Here is a 26,438-nt window from a genome sequence, read left to right as displayed (position 1 = left end):
CAAGATTGTAATTTTAGGGAGAAAAAAGAAATCAATCATCCATAAGCAGTTGAATGCTTCTATTGTCACAGGAAATAAAAAACACTAAAGAAAATTGGAAGATTTCTGTGGTGCAGGTTTTCTCATATTCTTTATATGCGGACTGCAGAGTTTGGTTCTGAGTCTCTTCTATAAAACAAGATGTTTTGATCTTAATGGTAAAAAGAAATGAGTAAATGATTTGCATTACTGTTAAATAACACTTAGCTCCTTTTCTTTTTTCTCTTACTTTCCTTGATTTTTTATTTTATTTTATTTTTTATTTTAATTTATTTATAAATAGGAAACTGACAAAACCATAGGATAAGAGGGGTACAACTCCACACAATTCCCACCACCAGAACTTCATATCCCATCCCCACCCCTGATAGCTTTCCTATTCTTTAACCCTCTGGGAGTATGGACAAGGTCACTGTGGGATACAGAAGGTGGAAGGTCTGGCTTCTGTAATTGCTTCCCCACTGAACATGGACGCTGATAGATCGATCTATACTCCCAGCCTGTCTCTCTCTTTCTCTAGTGGGCAGGGGTCTGGGAGAGTGGGGCTCCAGGACACATTGGGGGGGTTGTCTGTCCAGGGAAGTCTGGTTGGCATCATGCTAGCATATGGAACCTGGTGGCTGAAAAGAGAGTTAACATATAAAGCCAAACAAATTGTTGACTAATGATGAACCTAAAGGCTGGAGTAGTGCAGATGAAGAGGTGGATGGGTGGGTGGGGGGTCTCCGTTCTGTAGATAGCTAGAAGGACTATTTAAGTTATATTCCAAAGGGCCTGTGGCTATTCTAGTTTTTTTTCACTTATCCTGAAATACAATATGCAGGTGGATCCAAATTTAGCTCCTTTTCACTGAGATGTCCCTAGGCTTCACTATAGACACTAGGTGCCACCAAATAGAGTAGCTGCATAACTACAAATATTTTGGAGTCAGATATGTGCTTTATGTATTCCACTGTTCTTAAGGTGTATGATAACACAAAATTATTTGTTTCAATACTTAACAGACACGGAAAGATACTCCGGCATAATGAAAGATATTTTATATAATAAAAGTGGTCTATGCCTTATTACTAATGAACTCCTCTGTGTGCAAAAAAGACATAAAAACTTGTGTACAATGTTTTTAAAATAAGGTACTATTTCTCATTTATTCCCACTCTATGCAAGTCCAAGGTGTATTGCATGTATTCTTCTCATCTTGTTAATCAAAGTGTATTAGTGATTTTAATAATTTTAAGTGTGATGTGAAAATGTTCATAATTAAAGTTATATTCATATAAAAATAATTTGTTTATTTCATTTTGTTTTATTATTGATTTAATAATGATTGAAAAGCACATTGGATAAGAGGGATACAATTCTACACAATTCTCACCACCAGAGTTCCACATCCCATCCTCTCTATTGGAAGTCTTCCTGATCTTTATCCCTCTGAGAGTATGGGCTCATGGTCATTATGGAGTGCAGGATGTCTGGCTTCTGTAATTGCTTCTCCCTGGACATGGGCATCAGCAGGCTGACCCATAGTCCCAGCCTGTTTATATCTTTCTCTAGTGGGGCAGAGCTCTGGAGAGGTGAGGGTACAGGACACTATTTTTAAAGTAATGTGATACTTACTGTGAAAATAAATACATGTGACATTTCTTAGAGAAAGTAAATTATATAATTTAATAGATTGCATAATGTGAGATGGCTAACCATTATTTAAAAAATATTTACTTATTTGCTTTTTAATTTAGACTCAGATTGAGAAAAGACAAGGAGAGAAATAGTGACACCTACAGCATTGCTTCACCACTTGTAAAGCTTCCCCCTTGTAGATATGGAGTGAGGGGCATGAACCAGGGTCTTTTCTCATGGTAACCAGATGTGCCATCACCTAGACCCCATTGCTTACTATTCTAAGAATTTATTGGTGATCTATTGCTTCCATTACATTTTCCTTTCTGCAGCCTACTTTAATTACAAAGTGCATACTCTATGAAAATTTATTTGGGTAGAAATTAATTTTTATCTATTTTATCCAACACAGCAGGGAGAAATAAGAGGGGAGATGGAGTTAGAGAGGAAGAAAGATAAACACCTACAGACTTGCTTCACTACTCATGAGGCATCTGCTCTGCAGGTGAGGAGCGAAGGCTCAAACCTGGATTCTTGTACAAATCCTTGAGCTTGGTACCAGGGTGCCACTGCCCAACCTTGGTAAAAATTATTTTAATTTATAGAAGATTGTTCATTAAAGTATGCATTAGGCATAACTAAACATAAGAAGTCTTTTTTTTTCTTTTTGTAATTATTCCAGGCATGATGCCAAGTTCTTTGGAAGTCATTAGTAATGATTTTAAGTGAATAGATGACCTTTTACTCTTAAGACTGTTACCTATATAAAATAAATTTTTTTGTATTTCCATTACTGGTGAATAAGTGTCATGATATTTATATTATATATGGAAATAAATGTTTTTGGCAATAAGTATATTTCAAACAGAAAATGTAATGAACTAACATCAGAAATAATGTCAAGAAAGTGATAATTGCAATGACCAAATTATTGTTTTTTGAAATGCCATAATAAATTCAGATTAAGAAATTAATTACAAGAAAATTCAGATAGTGATGTAGCTGGTACAGTGCCCATATTACTTTTTAGGAGAATTTGGATTCAAGTGTCTGATCCCCATGCAGAGAGGAAGGTTTATGAAGTAGTGCATGTCTGTTTCTCTCTCTTGGTCCTCATTCCCTTTACATTTCTCTTGGTCTCTATTTAAAAAATAAATGATTGCACATCTTGGAAAGTTTACTCACCTGGGAAGGTACCTGATTTTTCATGACCTAGCTTTCAGGCTTGGCCCCACCACCCTAAGGAAGTTTCAGAGCTATGGTGCCTTGTATTTTCTCCATTTTGTCTCTATCTCTGTCTCATTTTTTCTTTCTTTTAAGAATATTATTTATATTTGTTTATTATTGAATAGAAGTAGAGATAAATTGGAAAGGGGAAGAGATAGAGAGGGAAAAAGACAGAGAGACATCAGCAGCCCTACTTCACCCCTCATAAAGTTTCCCCCTGCAGGTAGGGACCAGGGACTTGAACCTGCGTCCTTGCACACTATGATGTGTGCGCTTAACCAGGGTGTCTCATTCTTTCTATCTGAGAATATGAGTTCTGGAGTAAAGAAGACATGGTGATACCTAATACTAATTATGATTATAACAGATAACCAACATTGGGAAAAATCAAGAATTAATGTCACTGAGATGATAGTTTTTTATTGTTCAAAGAGAACATTTCTGATACTCAGAGCACATAGTGTTTTATATGATGAATTGATGTATTCAGTCTGGGAGACTACAGAGATGTTTTTAAAGTAAGGAGGTATATACACTATCATGCATGAGGCCCAGACTAAAGTCCCCAAATCACATGGGAAGTAGCATAACACTGAGGTAGCTCAGGTGCTCACTTGAATAGAGCACCTGCTTCGTCTAGCAATGCACATGTCTCAAATTATAGCACAGACCCCATCCCACTGAAGGAAAGTTTGGTATGTGTTGTCTTTCCTTCTCTCCATCTGTCTCTATATTTCTCTTTCTATCTGAAAATTTCAGCCCAGAGTGGTGACTTTAGTGATGACAGAAAAGAGAATACAGACTTTATAAAATTAGTTCAGATAATTCATATATATGTGTGTGATGTCTCTCCATATATATCATCAGTGGTCTCTATCAGAGGGAGAATGGGTGAATATGATTTATAATGTCAGTGCATTATTTGTTGTTATATATATATATATATTTTAATATTTATTTATTTATTCTCTTTTGTTGCCCTTTGTATTGTAGTTATTGTTGTTGTTGTAATTGATGCCATCATTGTTGGATAAGACAGAGAGAAATGGAGAGAGGAGGGGAAGACAGAGAGGGGGAGAGAAAGACACTTGCAGACCTACTTCACCGCTTGTGAAGCAACTCCTGGGTAGGTGAGGAGCTGGGGGCTTCAACCGGGATCCTTGCGGGTGCTAGCGCTTTGTGTCACGTGCCCTTAACCAGCTGCACTACGGCCGGACTCTCTCAGCATATTATTTGAAATCTCATTCCAGTTAAGAATAATGAGATATGCAAGGTATAAAAAAAACATATGAACCACACATAGGAGAGACAAAAACAACCATTATAAACTCAAATAATTACACAAAACGCTTTTAAAAACATTTTATTTTATTTTTTAAATTATTTACTATTACTTGTTCACTTATAAGAAAGAGACTAAGAATAGAGAGTCCGGCGGTAGCGCAGTGGGTTAAGCGCAGATGGTGCCAAACGCAAGGACTGGAGAAAGGATCCCGGTTTGAGCCCCTGACTCCCCACCTGCAGGGAAGTCGCTTCACAGGCGGTGAAGCAGGTCTGCAGGTGTCTATCTTTCTCTCCTCTTTTCTGTCTTCCCCTCCTCTCTCCATTTCTCTCTGTCCTATCCAACAACAATGACATCGATAATAGCTGCAACAATAAAACAAGGGCAACAAAAAGGAATAAATAAATATAAAAAATTTTTAAAAAAAGAAAGAGACTGAGAATGGGGAAGCCCTGAAGATGACCAATAAATAAATACAGAAAATGAAAGTTGAGTAACTGAAGGCTAGAGAGCTAGTTCATCTGGTAGGGCACATATCTTATATTTTGTACAGACGGGGTTCAAGTCCAAGCACTTTATGGGAGGAGCCATCACACTAGAGCAAGATGTCTCTCTCCACATTCTCTCTCTGGCTGATTGAGAAAACAGTCCAGTGAGCTTACACATGCATGATATCTTGACTCTACAAATACAACTGGAGTTACTGGAATTAAATTTTTACTGGGTTATTTATATTGTTTGCTGTAGTGACAAATCACCACAATCCGGGTCATTAAAAAACAGCAGAAATGTAATCTGGGAAGTAGCACAGTGATTAAAGCACTGGGCTCACAAGCAAGACACTCTGAGTTTGATCCTAGTATCACACGTGCTAGTCACTTTCTGATTCATAATAAATAAATGAATCTTATTAAAAAAAAAACAGAAATCTTTCTCCTATGGTTCTAGGAGTTGTAAACCAGTTGTAAACCAGTTTCTTAAAGCCAAAGTATTATGATTAGCACCACTCTAACTTCAGGAAGAAACTCATCCACCTTCTGTTGATCTGTTGACTTCTGATAAAGCCAAATGTTGGTTCATTGTGTGGTGTTACAGAAAGTTAAGCACCAGAGCGCAGCAGTTCCATACTAGTTGAAAGCATGCAACAATGCACAAGGAACTGTGTTCTAGCTCCCTGTCTCCACCTGTAGGAGTGAAGCTTCATAAGAAATGATGCAATTGGGACCAGGTGGTGGTGGACCTGGATAAACACACATATTACAGTGCACAAGGACACAAGTTCAAGCCCCTGGTCCCCACCTGCAACAGGAAAGATTCATTACTAGTGAAATAGGCCCACAGGTATCTCTCTGTCTCTTTACATTTCTATCCCTGCTCCATTCTCAATTTCTCTCTGTCTTTATCCAATAAAAAATGATAAAATAAATAAACAGTTTTAAAAGACTTATTTTTAAAAAGAAGAGAAGCTGTGCTAGAGTTATCTTTTTTCTCTCTTTCTCTATCTACCCCACCCCTCTTGATGTCTATCTGTTGTACTGAATAGGACTGGGTGCCTTCACAGACTGGGTGCCAGTAGCCAAACCCCTCCCGTCTCCCATCCTCCCGTATCTCCAAACTCAGTGGCCAGTCACCTAATTCAAGTTGGACGTGCTAAGATCAACCCAGTCTGGAAAAGAGAAATTTCCCATGAGTGGTCATCCCACTTCCGGTTATCTTGTCCATCTCCAAAACTCTCTCCCTTTACACTGTCTGAACTGGAAGACGCTTTGAAGAGGGTTAAACCGGGAACAGCTGCTGGCTATGATAACATCACCCCAGAACTCATTCTTAACCTGGGTCCCGTGGCAAAGAAGTGGCTCGCTTCATTCCTGTCCCACATCTTGGAATCTGAGTCTATGCCCAAAGTTTGGCATCGTGCGAAGATTATAGCGGTTTTGAAACCAAAGAAAGACCCAACACTGGCCACCAGCTATAGACCAATTTCTCTCCTCTCCGTGTGTTACAAACTCCTTGAGAGGCTGCTTCTGTCACGTATTTCTCCTCTTACAGAGAAATTCCTATCACCCGCCCAAGCTAGTTCCCGCCCAAGCTGGTTTCCGCCCAGGAAGATCTACCTGCGAACAAGCCCTGGCCCTCTCAACTTACATTGAAAATGGATTCCAGAAGAATTTAAAGACGGATGCTGTCTTTGTTGATCTCACAGCAGCCTATGACACGGTCTGGCACCGTGGTCTCCTGGTCAAGATCTCAAGATGCCTGCCTCCATGGGTGGCCAATACTATATCGTTTCTTCTCCAAAACAGAAGATTCCGGGTGCATCTGGGTGACAAGTCTAGCAGATGGAGACCTGTCTCAAGTGGCCTCCCCCAGGGCTCTGTTCTGGCTCCTACGCTATTTAATATTTACATCAATGACCTCCCAGAAACTTCTTCAAGGAAGTTCATCTATGCCAATGACATCTGCTGTGCAACTCAGGCATCCAAGTTCGACATCCTATAGGAAACACTCACGAAAGATATATCTCTGATATCTGATTACTGTAAAAAATGGCGACTAATCCCTAGCACTACAAAAACGGTATCATCTATTTTCCATCTATACCATGCCTCGGCCTCGCGTGAGCTTAATGTGCAGCTTGGCGGTATGAGAATCCGGCATGAAGCCCAGCCAGTCTATCTTGGCATTACTCTCGATCGCACTCTGTCATTTCACAAACATCTCATAAAAACTGCAGCAAAGGTGGGCGCGAGGAATAACATCATTGCAAGACTGGCCAGCTCCTCATGGGGCGCGAGCGCTTCCACACTACGATCACCATCTCTGGCATTATGCTATTCCACTGCAGAATACTGTGCCCCAGTATGGTTCCGTAGCCCCCATGTCCACTTGGTCGATTCCAAATTATATTCCTCCATGAGGATAATTTCTGGAACCATCCGTTCCACCCAGGTTCCATGGCTGCCAGTTCTTAGCAACATCGCCCCGCCAGATATTCGTCGGGATGCGGCATCATCTAAGTTCATTTCCCACGTCTACGCTCGACCGGACCTGCCAATATACGCGGATATCTTCGCCCACCCTGTCCAACGCTTGACGTCTCGTCACCCAATCTGGTCCCCTATGCCTACACTGAACTTCTCTGTTGCAGTCTCTTGGAAACAAAGTTGGCAGTCAGCTGAGGTAAAGAACAAACACCTCATCACAGACCCCTGCAAGTGTCCACCCGGCTTTGACCTAGCACGTTATGATTGGGCCCTCCTCAATGGCTATCGAACAGGCCATGGCCGGTGCGCCGCTATGTTCCATCACTGGGGAGCCAGAGACGACCCAAACTGCCCCTGCGGCTCCAGACAGACTATGACCCACATAGTCAACGACTGCCACCTCTCCAGATTCAAAGGAGGTCTCGAAACTTTACATCAGGTTCAACCTGACGCTGTTGACTGGCTACGGAAGAAGGGGAAATGCTAGAAGAAGAAGAAACTGAATAGGAAACCAAGAGAGAGAAAAAAAAAAGAAAGATAGAAAGAAAGAAAAGAAAAGAAAGAAAGAAAGAAAGAAAGAAAGAAAGAAAGAAAGAAAGGAAGAAAGGAAGGAAGGAGAAAAGAAAGAAGGAATATCAATCCCAGTTACAACTTTTATGGGAATAGAAATACTCTTTATCACGTAACACTCAATGGATGTAGGAATCTCAGAGTGTTGTCCTTTTGTTTTCAAATTTATTTTTAGTCTATTAACTATTCCTTTTAAAAAAGCAGTCCCTGCAAGCAGAGCTATGTATTAGTTTTCAGAGCAATATTAAGTGCTAATTTTTATTGGAGGTTTAACACATGATAAAAATATAGTTGTTGACACATAGGTACAATAATTCATCTCCCTGTGATGAGTGTTTGTAATACATTCACACCCTCAATTTAGATCTTTTTATTCCTCTAACATGAACCAGTACCCTAAAGACCCACCTACCCCCTATCCTTCCCTTCACTTTCCCCAGAGTCCTGTGTTTTGGACTGTGGGGAAAAAACCCAGTCCAACTTTTACATTTTTACACTGTGCTTTTCCTGTCTGTTCATGGTTCTTAGATTCTACCTATGAGTGATTAACTAATATTGTGACTTATTTCAGTTAGAATCATTCCTTCGAGATCCATCTAAGACCAAGCAAAAGAGTGTACATATCCTACAGCTTTCTTAGCCACTCATCTGTTCTTTAGCATTTGGGTTGCTCCAAGTTTGGCCTATAATGAAATGAATTGCTATGAATATAGGTGACCTAGAAATTCCTTTCTTGGGGTTACATCCGAAAGGAAAAAGAGTTATATTCTGCGTATCCCAATATATCTGACTCAGGTCATGTGTGACCTGACCATGCCAGTCAGCCTTGTGCCTTTGGACCTGTGTTTTGGACACCACCTACATCTCAACATGTAGACGCCATCTACTTAAATGGGAGAGGTTATCTGTTCAGTAAAAAGAGTTCCTTATATTGTTAACAAGGTCAGGGTCAGGTTATTGCTCCTTCAATTCACATAAACTAGTGTATTTGTTAAAAAGAAAAATGTAGTTTTTTTTTTTCTCATGGAAAGGAAGGATTTTTGCAAGAAAAATAAAAGGACTGGTTTAGAAACAGCAATATGAAGCCATGAGACCTCTGGCAAGGACAATCTGTTGTATCTTCTTGTGTCATGGAAAATTAACAAAGGAAGTTTATTAGATCAGTTACAAATTGCTTAAAATCAGAGGGAAAGGAAATTTATAGTGTTTGTAAAAGTAGTGGGTATTTTCATCATCACTACATGTGAACAGAGATCTCAATGGCTAGGGTTTAGGTGTTACCAATTAAAGGTAAAGATTCAGAGTAATATGGAACCAACAAAATGGGCTGAGGAGAAACTGGGCAGTCACACACCAGGTTGAATGTACACACATTACCATGTGCGAAGACCAGGTTCAAAGTCCTGGTCCCCACCAGCTGGTACCCCACCAGCTCTCTCAGCTGCAAGTGTCTCTCTCCCATTCTCCCCTCCCCTCTGAATTTTTCTCTGTCCTATGAAATTAAAATAAAAATAATGAAAAAGAGTAAGTTGGAATGATAGCATAGTGATTATACACAAAAACTTCTATGTCTGAAGCGCTGAGGTTCCAGGCCTAATATCCCACATAAGAATAAACCAGGGCTGAATAATGATCTTGTTAACAAACAACCGTAGCTGAATGAAAAGGAAAATGTTTCACTAAAGAAAATGCAATAATACCTTTCCAGGACTGGGGCTGTTCAGATACTGTAAATACCGATTGCATGAATGATATTTATAGTAATTTCTCAATTTTGATGCACATAATTTAGATTTGAATAAGATGTAATACAGATTAATGAAATCAAGTGGAAGTAGAAAGAAAGTATCTGGGTATATTGTTTTTATAAGAAGCACTCCAAGTATAGAAAGGAACATTATTTCATCTTTTGAACAGAAGTTTGATCATTGTTAAGAAAAACTGAGGAGAAAACATAAAAGGTGATGTTTCTCTTTCAATAAAAGCAATAAAAATTGTACTTCACAGCTAAAATTTCATATTTTCTTTGTCTGAAGCACTAAGAATACTTTTAACTAAAAATTGCAGCCTTAAAAAAAAAACCTGGGTAAGCACGAATTTTGAAATGTTAGTCAATTGGAATTAACTTCATTTTTCCAAACTTGACACTAAGTATTGTAATTTCTTTTCTTTGGATTGAATACATATGAAACATTATAAATATCAATTGTATAGCTATAAATATTTCATTATGATGATGCCATTCACTGTACTGTATATAAAATTTATTTTTACTTCCTATGATATTTTTGTTAAAATTATTTCCTATAATTTCATGGAAAATTTTAAAGTGCTCCTTTGTAAAATATGTACTTTTTTATTTTTTCATTTGTAGTTTGGTTGCAACAAAGGAAACAGACAGTGCAAGATCAAGAAGTGCTCCTATGTCACCTTCTGATTTCCTGGATAAATTGATGGGGAGGACATCAGGCTATGATGCAAGAATCAGACCCAATTTTAAAGGTAATAGTTTGAGACAACACTTGAGACAAGATAAACTTTTTTTAGGGTAAACTTTTTTTTTTTAGGATCCCTTCTTTTCTTCCTCTTTTTCTTTTTCTTTTTATTTATAAAATGGAAATATTGACAAGACTATCACCAAGAGGGTACATTTCCATCCAATTCCCACCACCAGAACTCCTTACCTAATCCACTCCCTTGATAGCTTCCCTATTCTCTATTCCTCTGCAAGTATGGACTCAGGATCATTATGAGGTGCAGAAGGTGGAAGGTCTGGCTTCTATAATTGCTTCCCCACTGAACGTGGGCCTTGGCAGGTCGACCCATACTCCCGGCCTGTCTCTCTCTTTTCCTTGTGGAGCAGGGCTCTGGGAAGGCTGGGCTCCAGTACACATTGGTGGGGTCATCCGCCCAGGAAAGTCAGGTTGGAAACATGGTAGCATCTGGAACATGGTGGCTGGGAAAAAAAAAAAAAAGTTAACGTATAAAGCCAAACAAATTGTTGACTAATCATGAACCTAAAGGCTGGAATATTGCAGATGAAGATTTGGGGTTTCCATTTTGGAAAAAGCTAGTAGGTCTATTTTAGGTATATTCCAAGGGGCCCATAATTTTACTAGCTTTTGCCTGAGCCTGACAGCTAATATGCAGGTAGATGCAGGTTATTGTCTGGGTAGATGGTGTCATAGCTGGAAAAAGGGCTAGAAAGCTAGATCAGGGAAGACAGTAGCTCCCAAATATGGGCAAAGTATGTAAATATTGTACCTTTGCATCTCTATAAGACTGAGCTCACATTCTGTCGTCACAGCTAAGAACATTCCAGGCTGCACTAATTTCAGGACCCATCTTCCGTGGGTAGTAGGTATAGTATGTTGTTCAGCCTTCCTCAGGAGAATAGAGGTTTTTTATTTTGGGAGTGGATTTAGTAGTTCAGTTCTGGACATATGGATGCACTTTCTCCATTCCTCATGAGCATTGTCTGCAAAACACTCTCACCCCAAACTTAAGTCCTTTTCTACCATCATGAACCAAGACCCAAATGCCCTTTTTCTCCCTTTTCTTCTCTTTCCCCACAGTTCTTTGCTTTGGTAAAATATACCATATCTACTCCATGTTCACTTTGTGCTTTCTCTTTTTGTGCAGAGGAAAGATAAGCCTTCAGATTGATTCTGTGAAAATTTACAATATAATTTTAAGTAGTCTAACAAGTATTGTATTGGTCAAAGATATATCTTGAAAGAGGAAATCTTCCCTCTTATAGTAACTGTCATAATTTGTCTTCTTTAGAACAGAGTTTGCCTTCCTTCTCTGTTATAATACTTTTGTTGTAATATTTTCTTAAAAATTATTAATATTTCTATATTAAAATATACAGCAATATACAATATATTTATTAGATATAAGCCTTGATGTAATTTGTATTTTCTCCATCAAGACATTTTATGTTGTGGGAATTCAGTAGTTGCTGAATTTATGGTAATGAAGAGAGGTCTGAATGACTCACTTATAGCACTAATAGTATTTAAGAACTTCTTGTGCCTAAAAAATGTTTTACCTGAATTTAGGCAGATATGTGACCTGAGAGTACTTTTTTAAAATTGTTTTATTATCTTTATTTATTTATTGGTTAGAAATAACCAGAAATTGAGAGGAAGAGAGGGAACGAGACAGAGAGACCACGGCAGACCTTTTTCACCACTTGTGAAGCTTTCTCTCTACAGGTGGGGACCAGTGGCTTGAACCCCAGTCCTTGTACATTGTAACATGTGCGCTCAACCAAGTGCACCACAACCTGGTCCCCTATGGAAGTACTTGTTTATATTTATCTGCTTAAATAATGATACAGAATATATTAAGCTATTTTTTTAACTTTTATTTTGTATTGTTTACCACATCACTACTCAGCTCTGGCTTACACTGGTGTGGAAAATTGAACCTGGGACTATGGAGCCTCAGGCAGAGAGTCTCTTTCCATAACCATTATGCTATCTATTCCCACAGCTATCTCTATTTACAGAGAGAGTGAAAGTGCATAGAAGTTTCCTCAGGTGGTCCAGGAGATGGTGCAGTGACTAAAGCATTGGACTCTCAAGCATGAGGTCCTGAGTTCGATCCCTGGCAGCACATGTACCAGAGTGATGTCTGTTTCTTTCTCTCCTTTCTCATGAATAAACAAATAAAATCTTTAAAAAAAAAAAAAAAAGAAGTTTCCTCTGATGATTTGGAAGCCAGGTTTAAACTTGGGTTGCACATACATGGCAAAGCACTATCCAAGTGAACTGTTGGGTTGTTGGCAAAATCATGACATACTTTTCTATTTTTCTGTGCATACTTCACCAGTATTTTGTTTTAATTTTTCAAGGTGAAAAATAAGAAAACAGTCTACAAAAATTATTTTAATTCATATGTTCTTATATATGAAAAAAGGATTTGCCTATGAGCAGTATAAGAATTAGGGAGAGGGGCCATGATATAGTTTGGTAAAGCTCATACCTTATCATATGCACAACCCTGTGGTTTATCAGGTACCACCATGGAGCACCTTGGCAATGCCAAGGGAACTCCAGATGGTGGAGCAATGCTTTGGTGCCTGTTCCCTCTCTTCTCTCTTTCTGGTTCTTTTTCTTTCTCTCAAAAAAATAAAAATTGGGCCAGGGATAAGTTTTAGTGATATTATGCAAATGTAAGAGCATAGGCATATCCCTCAGGGATGCTTTATAAAAAGAAAGAACTCAGAAGTGAGGATTAATCAACATCAAGGATGAATAGTAGAAGGAAAAGATAGGAATAACATTTGTTGATAATTTATGAATAGAAAATCATGAATTGTTTAGATTTCAAAATGAAATTAACATTTGACTCATGGATTTCAGTTTGTGACTTATATTTAAGCTTCCTGATCATAATATTTTACTGAATATATCTGATATAAAATTTTGTATAAATTTAACATATAGAACACGTTAACTTGCTTCAATGTTTAGTGTAATTGCTACTATAATGATATTTAACCTCTCTCTTACTTTGCTTAATAATAGAACTATATTATTATCTTTCTGAATTATGTTGTGCATTATATCTGATGGATTTTTGCTATTCATTCCAAGACTGAACTCTAACAACATGTATTGAATCTGCGCGCACGCGTGCACACACACACACACACACACACACACACACACACATTTATATGCACATGAAGTAAAAACTAAATGCAAACTGTGATTAGTGAGTTCATTATGGTAACTCTAAACTTAGTAACTCTTAGTATTTATTTTCAAGGAAAATTAAAGAGAAAAATACATTCTATTTTTAAATATCTATGAATATTATAAAAGCACATAAACAGTCTAAATGTACATCTTAATAAAAATGCAAGTAAGTTACTAATCACACAATAGAGGTCTTGTTCTCTTGGGAAATTTACTTTAGTTTTATTATTTTAATCATCTAACAGACAAAGGAAACTATAAGTCATCTTAAATGATATTAGTATTATTTTTTTAATTTGTATTTCTAAAATGGAAACACAGACAAGACCATAGGATAAGAGGGGTATAATTCCACAAAACTCCCACCACCAGACTTTCAACCTATCTTTCTACTTTGATGTTGACTAACAGAGGTTTATAAGATTATAAATTAGTAGGGTTGTACATTAACATCATTCCCACCACCAAAGGTCCGTGTCCCTCCACCCAACCCTTATAGTGAAGCTGAAAATCTACCCTCACACAGAGTTTTTTACATTGGTGCAACACTCCAAACTCAGTCAAATTCTACTTTGAGTTTCCCATTCTGTTCTTCTTTCTCAACTTCTGTCTATGGGTGGGATCATCCCATATTCATCTTTCTTTTTCTGGCTTACCTCACTTAACATAATTCCTTCTAGCTCCATCTACATTGGGTCAGAGAAGGTAGGTTCATTATTCTTAATAGCTGAGTAATATTCCATTGAGTATATATATTTCAACTTTCTCAGCCATTTATCTGTTGCTGATCATCTGTGTTGCTTCCAGGTTTTGACTATTATGAATTGTGCTTTATGAACATAGGTGTATATATCTATATCTCTTTGAATGGATATGACTGAATCCCTAGAATATATCCCTAGGAGAGGAATTACTGTGTCATAAAGAAGGTCCATTTCAAGTCTTGTGAGGGTTCTCCAGACTGCTTTCCACAGAGGTTGGATCAATTTACTTCTCCACCAGAAGTGTAGGAGGGTTCCTTTGTCCCCACAACTTCTCCAGCATTTGTTGCTGCTGTAGTTTTTGATATATGACATTCTCACAGGTGTGAGGTGGTATCGCCATGACTTTATGCATTTCTCTGACAATTAGTTACCTGGAGCAAATTTTCAGATGTCTGTTGACCTTTTGTATTTCTTCTGCAGTGAATATTCTATTCATATACTCGCCCACTTTCTGATTGAGCCATTTGCTTTTTTGATGCTGAGTTTGGTGAGCTCTCAATCTCACTTCTAATGTCCACTATAAAATAGAAAAATTGCATGTATGTGAATTTTATTTATGGGAATTTTTTATCATGTCATATGTATATTTCACCCATCAGAATAATTCCATAAATTTTTAGTATAAGATACCTAAATGAAAAAGTTTCAATCTATATAACTTCAGCAATTGAAACACTTGCCACTACTAGTATAACTAGAATAATATCCTGCATGTTTTTGTTTGTCATACAACAAAAAAGAAAATAAAATAGAAGAATGTTTTCAAATTATATAGAGTTACTATATATTTTACTATAAGCAATTTATGCATTTTGCAAGACACAAATAAAATTATAGGATCAACAGTAATGAAAATTTACAGGGTAAGTGAATTCTGATTTTCTTTTAATAAGGTGCACATTTTTTAAAATTTTTATTAGTGATCTAATACTGATTAACAATATGGTAAGATAACGGGGGTATAATTCCACACAATTCCGAGCACCAAAATTCCATATCCCATCCCTCCACTGGAAGCTTCCCTACTCTTTATCCCTCTGGGATATGTACCAAAATTCTTTTTTTTTTTTTTTTGCTTCCAGGATTATTGCTGGGGCTCGGTGCCTGCACCACGAATCCACTGCTCCTGGAGACTGTTTTTTGCCCTTTTGTTGCCATGGTTGTTTTATCATTGTTGTAGTTATTATTGTTGTTGTTATTATTGATGTTGTCATTGTTAGATAGGACAGAGAGAAATGGAGAGAGAAGGGGAAGACAAAGAGAGGGAAATAAAGATAGACACCTGCAGACCTGCTTCACTGCCTATGAAGCGACTCCTCTGCAGGTGGGGAGCCAGGGGTTTGAACCAGGATCTTTATGCAGGTCCTTGTGCTGTGTGTTTAACCTGCTGCGCTACTGTCTGACCCCCACAAAATTCTTTATGGGGTGCAGTAGGTCGAAGGCTTGGACTCTGTAATTGCTTATCTGCTGGACATTGATGGTGGTAGCTCAATCCATACTCCCAGCCTATTTCAATCTTTCCCTAGTGGTAGTCATATGAGAGCATTTTCATCTTTCAAGTGTTCAACATTTAAAAATAATGTAATTATTCCATCATAAAATACATTATTATGAGTTACATTTATTGAATATTACTTTAAAATCTATCATCTTTTCACAGTTAATTTTATAGTAAAGGCAATATTTCTGGTAAGTCCTAGTTAAGAACAAATAAGAACAACTTCTTTAGATACATTATATGATGTTAACTTAATAAAATCTGGGTAAAGATATGGTTTTTAATCAAGTTCTGATATTTGTGTTTATGTCTTTTTGCTAAAAAATGTCTAATATGTTTAAAATTAAATATTTCAAACATGTTTTTAAAATTCACCAAACAAAAATTGGAGTATATCATTATACTTTAAGTGGGCACTGAACAAAAATAGAAGTCTTTTCATATAAAGATGTTTTAATGATTTATTCTTTGTAAGCATATTATGTGATTTCTTTGTACTAGACTTCTTTTATTACTTTAATTTAAAATCTATTGTGTCAGAGATGAGAATGGCTGTTACTGCCTTTTTTTGTGGTCCATTAGCCTGTAAGATAGTTTTCCATCCTTTCACTTTAAGTCTGTGTTTATCTTGTTGGGTCAAGTGGGATTCTTGCAAGCAGCATATGGTTGGGTTATGTTTTCTGATCCATCCTCCCACTCTGTGTCTTTTGATGGGTGAGTTTAAGCCATTGACACTTACTGATATTATGGATTTAATGTGTTGTAGTGCCATTGTTCAACAAGTTTTTATTTGATATGTTACAAGTATTATAGTGATGTTCTTGTTTATAAGAGGTCTTTTAGAACCTCTTTCAGGGCCGGTTTGGTGATAGTTGCTTCCTTTAACTGTTGTTTGTCTGAGAAGGTTTTGATCCCTCCATCTAGTTTGAATGAAAGTCTAGCGGGATATATTATCCTTGGTTGAAACCCTTTTTCATTCAGGGCTCGATAGATATCTTGCCATTCTCTTCTGGCCTTTAGAGTTTGGGTAGAGAAGTCTGCTGATAGTCTTATAGGTTTTCCCCTGTATGTGATTTTTTTGTTTTTCTTTTGCAGCCTTTAGGATCCTTTCTTTATCCTTACTTCTTTTCATTGTGACTATGATGTGTCTTGGTGTCTTCAGGTCTGGGTTGATTCTGTTTGGGACTCTCTGGGCCTCTTGGATCTTAATGTCCTTTCTGTTGTTCAGGTCTGGGAAGTTTTCTTCTATAATTTCCTCTAGAATGCTTGCTTCCCCTTCCTCTCTTTCTTCCTCTGGCAGGCCAATTATACGAATGTTACTTCTTTTGAGATCATCCCATATGTCTCTGTTGTTGTTTTCAGTGTCTCTCAATCTCTTTTTGAGCTCTTTCACCTCTTTCTTAGTTTTCTCTAACTCATTCTCTGTCTGGTTAATTCTTTTTTCTGCTTCTGCTAGTCTGCTTTCCCTTCCCTCGGCTGCTTTCTTCATTACAGCTATTTCAGCTTTCAGTTCTCTAATTGCCTCAAGGTAGTTAGTATTTTCCTTGAGGGTCTCATCTGTTGTTTCCCTAATACTGTTATTCCTTTCCTCCAAAGTTGTTTTCATTTCTGTGATTAATAAATTTATTATTGCATGCTTTTCTTATCTATGGTTACTTCTGGATGATTTGTAGTTTCTTCTAGGCTCTTGTCTTCATTCATTGCATTAGCAGTTTTATTTGCTCTTGATCTACCCGTTTTTAATGTGTTTTTTATTTTTATGTTCTGATGTTCCTCAGTTGCTTTGTTTTATGTACAAGCCACACTATACTAAATACCTTTATGACAAATGCAATCACCACCTTCAGAAATTACAATAATAACTAAAGCAATGAATGAAGCAGTTTAACCAATACCAGTTAGTCCCACAATGTCTCCAGTTCAAGAAAAAATAGCAACCAAATCTAAATGAAAAAGAAAGAGAAAGGAAAAAAGGGATAGCAGGAATAGACAATTATGCAAATCTACTGTCCACTGTAGATTCTATGGGTAGCAAGAGGGAAAGGGGAAGTAGAGCAGAGACACACACAAAAAGAGTCTTCTCTGTGTCAGACTTCGTCCCTAAAATAGTTCACAAGTATCAGTGAATTCAGAAGGCAGAAGAAGGAGGAAGGGAGAAAGGAAGACGGGAAAAAATAAAGAAAAGAAAAAAGAAGGAAACAGAAAAAAAAGTAGTGAAAGGGGAGTTGTATATATATATATATATATACACACACACACACACATATATATATATGTATATATATATTTTTTTTAATTGGCTTGGAGGTGGGAGAAGGGCAATAGTGTATAGAGGAGGTATGAAAAGTTAGACAAGTATCACAGTGGGTGATAATTCTTGTCATCTAGCAATGAAAAGTATACTAAGAGTTAATTTTGGTCACCTGAGGGGGGGGGAGGGATATGCGTGTATATATAATAGTATTTGTAAAATAGAACAGAGTAAAAAGCCCAAGCAGTGGGTCTACAGCTTGGATAGCTCCCTGTTAGCCTATGTACATTTAGTCTAGACAACTAGATTGAGAAAGAAAACACAATACAAAACAAATGTGAAAAAAAGAAAAAACTTTCAAGCAGGCTGGGTGAGGCTTGCTTGATCAGCTAATTGTCACTTGAATGAGTCTAAGTTCCTTACTCAGAGGAACAACAGAAATAGCCTATAAATTTGGAATCAGGGTTTAATGGCACCCCGGTGGGCCAGGAATCTTGGTAAAGAAAGGAGCTCCAAGGGGAGCCTGCTAGCAGCAGCTCCCTACCCCTGGGGTCTGGTTATGGGGAGAGGGGAGCTGAGAGAAATAATCAAGAATTTTCCTTTCTTTTTGCTCTAATTTTTAACCCAAATTGAATTATAATCACCTCCCTGGTCTACCTTTAGGATGCCTCCTTGCTTGTCCCGCTGAAGGCCAGGATTTCAAGGCTTTCTAGCAGTTGATATCAGAGCCCATGGGTGCTGCTACATTTCAGTTGCCATCTTGGCTCCGCCTCCCTGTACTAGACTTCTTATCTAATGCCTCTATTCTTGCATTCTTCCCTGAGACTAGTTCTCAGTGCTCTGACATTCCCTGCAGGTCCCTTTCTTACATCCTACCTCCTACTTATCCATTGTAAACCATGAGTCCAAACTAGTCCTTCCAACATGACCAGCTTACTCTTTATTCTCTATTTTTGATACCTTCATCAGACAGCAGGAAATTTATCACCCATTAGTCTTAATATAGCACGCATTACACCATGATGTAAAAAATTCTCTTTCCACTCCCACCTATCATTTAAAAAAAATATTTTATTGGAGGGTTAGTGGTTTATAGTAGAGTTGTTGACACATAGGTACAATCTCTCATCTTCCCATGATAGGTGTCTGCAAGACACTCCTCAAACCTAGGTCTATTTCCCCCATCATACAGAAGGACACCAAAGTCCTCTCAATTTCTATCCTCCACTCTCCTTTTCCATAGTACTTTTGCTTTGTACCACACTGAGTCGAAGTTGTACTTTAAGTTTTCTCTAACTCTCTTTGCTTCTTAAGTTCTACCTAAGAATGAGATCATTTGGTTTTTGGTTCTTCTATTTCTGTTTATCTCACCAGCTTTATCAAAAACACCTTGAGGGTCAGTACAGATCAGATTTTCTATGCCAAGATGCCCCCGTGTGGGTACTGTCCTCATCCTTCTCTGGTTCTGACATCCCACAGCAGGTGGCTCTAAAAAGGGGAAAGCCTCTTCACTCTTCTCCATCAGAGCCTTTTGATTTGTTATCTTCTTCACAGATGTCCTCATTCTGCTCTAATTGACACTTTTTCCCAGTTATTCTGCATGGAAGCCTGTATTGCATTGCCTGATGGAATGTCTGAGTGAATTTTTAGGAAAGAAGGAAAGAAAGAAAGAAAGAAAGAAAGAAAGAAAGAAAGAAGAGAGAAAGAAAAGAATCAAGTAGATCCTTGTTTAATGTCATAATTTTCAAAACTCTTAAAATATCAAATAAATGTTTTAAAATCTGGATTTAAAGTTATCAAATATTCTTTTATTAATTAAAATAAAATAATGTATTCATTATAAGGTATAGAACTATAATATAAAATATTAAAAATATTTAATGTATATAATATAATACATATATTTAAAGAATCACTAAAGTATTTTTGCAATTTAACTTTCCATTTATATTCTATGTCTTTAAAAAGGATCATATCTTAACACATATTAAAATTTTTGAGAATATATTTTATGAATACTGGACTTGTTTTTATTTATCTGATCTAGATTGCCAGATGAATAATTCCCCTCATGTAATTAACAATTATAATATTGCTAAAATTTTGAATTGCATTTTGCCAATTTGCATTTATCCACATCTGAACTTCATGAAGAGGTTCGAACTGGGATCCTTTCGCCAGTCCTTGCGCTTTGTGCCACCCGCGCTTAACCAGCTGTGCTACTGCCTGACTCCCTATTCGCCTATTTTTATTTGACAGAAAGAGAAAGTGAGGAAGGGGAGATAGAGAGGGAAAGAGAGAGAGTGCCACTTGCAGCCTTACTTTCACCACTCATTCACCACTCATGAAGCTTTCCCCTTACAGGTGGGCACCAGGGGCCAGAAACCTGAATCCTTGTTCATTGTACCATGTGTGCTCAACCAGGTGTGCCAAAACCCAGACCTCTATATGTTAATTTTCAAAGACAATTTTTCTTACCCACCGTAATGTGAGCACTTAACCAAGTGTGCCACTACCTGGCTCCAAGTACATGAACTTTGCAAATAAATAAATAAATAAATGCTAACCAATTGTCTTGTGGACTTTGTGGAGAACAGTCTGGAGAACTCTCAGAAGGCTAGAAATGGACCTACCCTATGATCCTGCAATTCCTCTCCTGGGGATACATCCTAAAGAACCCAACATATCCATCTAAAAAGATCTGTGTACACATATGTTCTTGGCAGCACAATTTGTAATAGCCAAAACCTGGAAGCAACCCAGGTGTCCAACAACAGATGAGTGGCTGAGCAAGTTGTGGTACATATACACAATGGAATACTACTCAGCTGTAAAAAATGGTGACTTCAACATTTTCAGCCGATCTTGGATGGACCTTGAAAAAATCATGTTGAGTGAAATAAGTAATAAACAGAAGGATGAATATGGGATGATCTCACTCTCAGGCCAAAGTTGAAAAACAAGATCAGAAAAGAAAACACAAGTAGAACCTGAAATGGAATTGGTGTATCGCACCAAAGTAAAAGACTCTGGTGTGGGTGGGTGGGGAAAATACAGGTCCAAGAAGGATTCAGAGGACCTAGTGGGGGTTGTATTGTTATATGGGAAACTGGGAAATGTTATGCATGTACAAACTATTGTACTTACTGGTGAATGTAAAACATTAATTCCCCAATAAAAAAAAAAACAGAAAAGAAAAACAATACTGACTTTCATGTAGTTGTCCAGGTATTTCACTTAGCAACAACAAACAGGAAACACTAGTAACAACAAAAATGATGGAATGGAAATTGCAATAATATATCATCTGAAAGATTCAGTTATTATGTGGCATGAAAAACAAAAAAGATAATATAGCAGGAATATATGGTACAAAAATGAGAGAAAATGTTAATATAAACACCTAGGACAGGGGAGACAACATAAGGTTTTGTAAAAACTTTCATGCCTGAGGCTCCTGAAGTCTCAGGTTCAATCTCCAGCACCACTGTAAACCCAAGCAGAGCAGTGTTCTGGTCTCTCTGTGTATTTCTCTCTCTATCTCTCTCTCTCTTTCTCTCTCTCTCTTTCAAATAAAGGAAGGAAAGGGAGAGGGAGAAAAGAGAGAGAGGGAGAGGGATAAGGAGAGAAAAACAGAGAGCAGGAAAGAAAAAATTGAAAGAAGAAAGGAAAGAAGGAAAAAATGAAAAAAGAATCTCCCTGAAGGCTCTTATCTATTCTTATCTTATTATATTTGACTTACTAGGTCAGATATTTTCAAAGCCATTAATGTTTGATACATTGAGAAAGTAGAGACCAAAGTGGTTAATGGCTTGTTGAATGACTAGAATCAGTGTTCAAAGGAGACCATTAATTTGTGATTTACAATCTAGGTCATTCTACAGAATGATTACCTTACATTTTAAGCATCTTTATGTATGCATATATTTTTTAATAATGACAAGCATTGAACTATTTGAAAACAATGTCTTAGTAAATATGAAAATAACTCATATGCTTTCATCTCTTTCTTCCAGGTCCTCCAGTTAATGTCACATGCAACATATTCATAAACAGCTTTGGCTCTATCGCGGAAACTACTATGGTAGGCATTTTTATTATGAATCAACTTTTACATAAGAATAATTTTTAATATCATTGAATTGTGACATTTCTTCTGCTAATGTTACTTATATAAAGTCGAAATTCATATGAAACTTTAAAAGGGAAAAAATAATAGCAAAATTATAGTCAGCTGCAATTAATAATGTTATGCTAGAGAATGAATGCAAGTAAAAACAAGATGGGTTTTTTCCACTTCAGCAATTAAATGTGAAATCTCAAATTTAAAATTTTGCGATATAAATTCCTTTTTCTTTTCAACGTTCTCTAAGGGTGAAAACATAAGCATAAAGGAAAATAATTTCATGCTTAATTATTCTGCATGCTTACAAGTATGCTGATCAGTATTACATATGATTAATTTTTCCAAATGAAAGTAGTGTTTGCTCAAATACCATAGTTTGTAAACTGTAGTATATTTTGTAACTGAACTCATTGAACTACACAATAAAGTATACTTTTTTTTTTTTTAATTTTTTATTTAAGAAAGGATTAGTGAACAAAGGCATAAGGTAGGAGGGGTACAACTCCACACAATTCCCACCACCCAATCCCCATAACCCACCCTCTCCCATGATAGCCTTCCCATTCTCTAGCCCTCTGGGAGCATGGACCCAGGGTCGTTGAGGGTTGCAGAAGGTAGAGGGTCTGGCTTCTGTAATTGCTTCCCCGCTGAACATGGGCGTTGACTGGTCGGTCCATACTCCCAGTCTGCCTCTCTCTTTCCCTAGTAAGGTGTGTCTCTGGGGAATCTGAGCTCCAGGACACATTGGTGGGGTCTTCAATCCAGGGAAGCCTAGCCAGCATCCTGGTGGCATCTGGAACCTGGTGATTGAAAAGAGAGTTAACATACAAAGCCAAACAATTTGTTGAGCAATCATGGATCCCAAGTTTGGAATAGTGGAGAGGAAGTGTTAGGGAGGTACTCACTGCAAACTCTAGTGTAATCCTGCTTTCAGGTATATATTTTGCAGTAGTTTATGGATACGTGTGAACATAAGCTCTCTCTCACAGAAACTGTTGTATGTCTAGGTTATGGGACTTTGTTAGAAAGTGAACTACCTGAGATGAAATTAGAGTGTACTATTAAAGGAAAAGTCTCACCCGAGTAATGAAGCTGAAGGGTTGTCATTCCACACGTGAAGTCTCTGGATACAGTCTGAGGTGAAGCATGTTGATATGGCAATCGTTGCTTTGGTTAGGTTGTGATAGGCGGATGCAATATTATTTGGTTTGGATTGGGAGATGCATACGGGAAAGTGGGCCCTACCCAAGGGTGCCAGGACTGAGGGAAGTAGGGGCTCTATAGTGAAGATGTGAGGTTCCTGCTGTCTTAGGGTTCAAAAAGACAATCAATAGTTAATATTATCATCACATTATTTGTTAATTGGGTTAACTTTGAAAAGTCCCTTTGTTATGGTTTGCTGTACAGTACCCAGTATCTTGTATATAGCTGTGCTATTGGAAGCTTCTAATCTACTTGGTCTAGGCTTTTGAGAGAGTCCACATATCAAATATGTAGCCTATCTATTTAAAAGATTCAAGTTTGTCTTTTGAGAACCTTTGAGACATACAATTGATTTCCCCCTCTCATATTAATTAACTACTGATTTATATGTCTACATTTTGCTAGGAGTGTACATAAACACCATTCCCATCACCAAAGGACCGTGACCCATCCCTCCCACCCACTCCCACCCCCCACTGGCCCAGGAAGCTACATGTCTACCCCTCACCACTGGGTTTTTACTTTGGTGCCCTACTTACAATTTGATCAGGTCCTGCTTTTAGTTTCCCTTTCAGATCTTCTAAGTCAGCTTCTGTTGATGAGTGGGATCATCCCATACTCATCTTTAACTTTCTGACTTAGTTCACTTAACATAATTCCTTCTAGAACTGTCCAAGATGGGTCAGAGAAGGTGGGTTCATTGTTCTTGATAGCTGCATAGTATTCCATTGTGTATATATACCACAGCTTTCTCAGCCATTCATCTGTTGTTGGGCACCTGGGTTGCTTCCAGGTTTTAGCTATTATGAATTGTGCTGCTATGAACATAGGAGTACACACCTCTTTTTGGTTGGGTGTTATGGAGTCCTTGGGGTATAACCCCAGGAGAGGAATTATTGGGTCATATGGAAGGTCCATGTCTAGCCTTCTGAGAGTTTTCCAGACTGCTCTCCACAGAGGCTGTACCAATTTACATTCCCACCAGCAATGTAAAAGGGTTCCTCTGTCCCCACATCCTCTCCAGCATTTGTTGCTGCTGTCCTTTTTGATGTATGCCATTCTTGCAGGAGTGAGGTGGTATCTTAGTGTTGTCTTAATTTGCATTTCTCTGACAATCAGTGACCTAGAGCAGTTTTTCATATGTTTGTTAGCCTTTTGGATCTCCTCTGTGGTGAATGTTTTGTTCATTTCCTCTGCCCATTTTTGGATGGGGTCATTTGCTTTTTTGCGGCTAAGTTTGCTGAGCTCTTTATATATTTTGGTGATTAGTTTCTTGTCTGATGTCTGGCATGTGAAGATCTTCTCCCATTCTGTGAGGGGTCTCTCTGTTTGTTTAATAGTTTCTTTGGATGTGCAGAAGCTTTTCAATTTGATGTAGTCCCATTGGTTTGTTTCTGCTTTGGTCTTCCTTGCAATTGGGTTTGATTCATCAAAGATGTCCTTGAGGTGTAGATGGGAAAGTGTTTTACCAATGTTTTCCTCTAAGTATTTGATTGTTTCTGGTCTGACATCTAGGTCTTTGATCCATTTGGAGTTGATTTTTGTTTCTGGTGAGATAAAGTGGTTCAATTACATTCTTCTGCATGTTTCAACCCAGTTTTCCCAGCACCATTTATTGAAGAGAGCCTCCTTCTTCCATTTAATCCTTTGGGCCCCCTTATCAAAGATTAGATGTCCATAGGTGTTGGGATTTACTTCTGGGCTTTCAATTCTGTTCCACTGGTCTGTGTGCCTATTTTTGTTCCAGTACCATGCTGTTTTGATGATGATGGCTTTATAATATAGTTTAAGGTCTGGGAGTGTGATGCCTCCATTTCTGTTTCTTTTCCTTAGGATGTTTTTGGCAATTCTAGGTGTTTTCAGGTTCCAGATAAATGATTGTAGTGTTTGTTCTATTCTCTTAAAGAAGCTTGGTGGAACTTTGATGGGTATTGCATTAAATTTGTATATGGCTCTGGGGAGAATGTTCATTTTGATGATATTTATTCTTCCAATCCATGAGCATGGGATATCTTTCCATTTCTTGGTATCTGTTTCTATCTCCTTGAGTAGCGACTCATAGTTTTCAGCATACAAGTCTTTCACTTCTTTGGTCAACTTTATTCCTAGGTATTTGATTGATTTGGCTGAAACAGTAAATGGGAGTGAATTCTGGATGTCTTCTTCTTCAGATTTAGTGTTTGCATAAAGAAATGCCACTGATTTTTGTACATTGATTTTGTAGCCTGATACCTTGCTATATTGCCTAACAACTTCCAGTAATTTTCTACTGGATTCTTTAGGTCTTTCTATGTATACTATCATATCATCTGCAAATAGTGAGAGCTTGACTTCTTCCCTTCCAATCTGTATTCCTTTGGTTTCTTTCTCTTGCCTGATTGCTATGGCAAGAACTTCCAATACTATGTTGAAGAGTAACGGTGACAGTGGGCAGCCCTGTCTAGTCCCTGATCTGAGGGGGAATGCTTTCAGCTTCTCTCCATTGAGTATGATGTTGGCTGTAGGTTTGCTATATATAGACTCCACTATCTTGAGGAATTTCCCATCTATTCCCATTTTTTGTAGAGTTTTGAGCATGAATGGGTGTTGAATTTAGTCAAAGGCTTTCTCTGCATCTATTGAGATAATCATGTGGTTTTTGGCTTTGCTTTTATTGATGTGATGAATGACATTGATTGATTTACAGATGTTGAACCAGCCTTGCATTCCTGGGATGAATCCCACTTGGTCATGATGAACAATCTTTTTGATGTGTTGCTGTATCCGGTTGGCCAAGATCTTGTTTAATATTTTGGCATCTATGTTCATCAGAGATATTGATCTGTAGTTTTCCTTTTTTGTTCTGTCCCTATCAGCTTTTGGTATCAGGGTGATGTTGGCTTCATAAAAGGTGGAAGGGAGTATTCCTGTTTCTTCAATCTTATGGAATAGCTTAAGAAGTATGGGTATTAACTGTTTCCTGAAAGTTTTGTAGAATTCGTTTGTGAAGCCATCTGGTCCAGGACTTTTGTTGTTGGGGAGATTCTTAATAACGGTTTCAATTTCTTTGTCTGTGATTGGTGCATTTAGATTTTGTAGTTCTTCTTGGTTCAGTTTTGGAAGTGCATAGGTTTCTAGGAATTGTTCCATTTCTTCCAGATTCTCTAGCTTGGTGGCATATAGT

At 37.7% G+C, this 26,438-nt stretch overlaps 1 protein-coding gene across 1 annotated transcript in view; it reads left to right on the top strand.

The window, feature by feature from the left end:
- GLRA3 (glycine receptor alpha 3) overlaps nucleotides 1-26,438 on the top strand; it is a 200,032-nt gene that overhangs the window by 30,065 nt on the left and 143,529 nt on the right. Inside the window, exons 2-3 of the mRNA XM_060184514.1 lie at nucleotides 10,097-10,224; nucleotides 21,963-22,030. Of these exons, the coding sequence (XP_060040497.1) occupies nucleotides 10,097-10,224; nucleotides 21,963-22,030 (196 nt within the window). The remainder of the gene's footprint in view (nucleotides 1-10,096; nucleotides 10,225-21,962; nucleotides 22,031-26,438) is intronic.

Source organism: Erinaceus europaeus, chromosome 2, assembly GCF_950295315.1.
Source record: "Erinaceus europaeus chromosome 2, mEriEur2.1, whole genome shotgun sequence".
In the NCBI taxonomy this organism is placed as follows: Eukaryota; Metazoa; Chordata; class Mammalia; order Eulipotyphla; family Erinaceidae; genus Erinaceus; species Erinaceus europaeus.
Note: the sequence above shows the minus strand (reverse complement) of the source record. Positions and strands in the feature narration are given on the sequence as shown.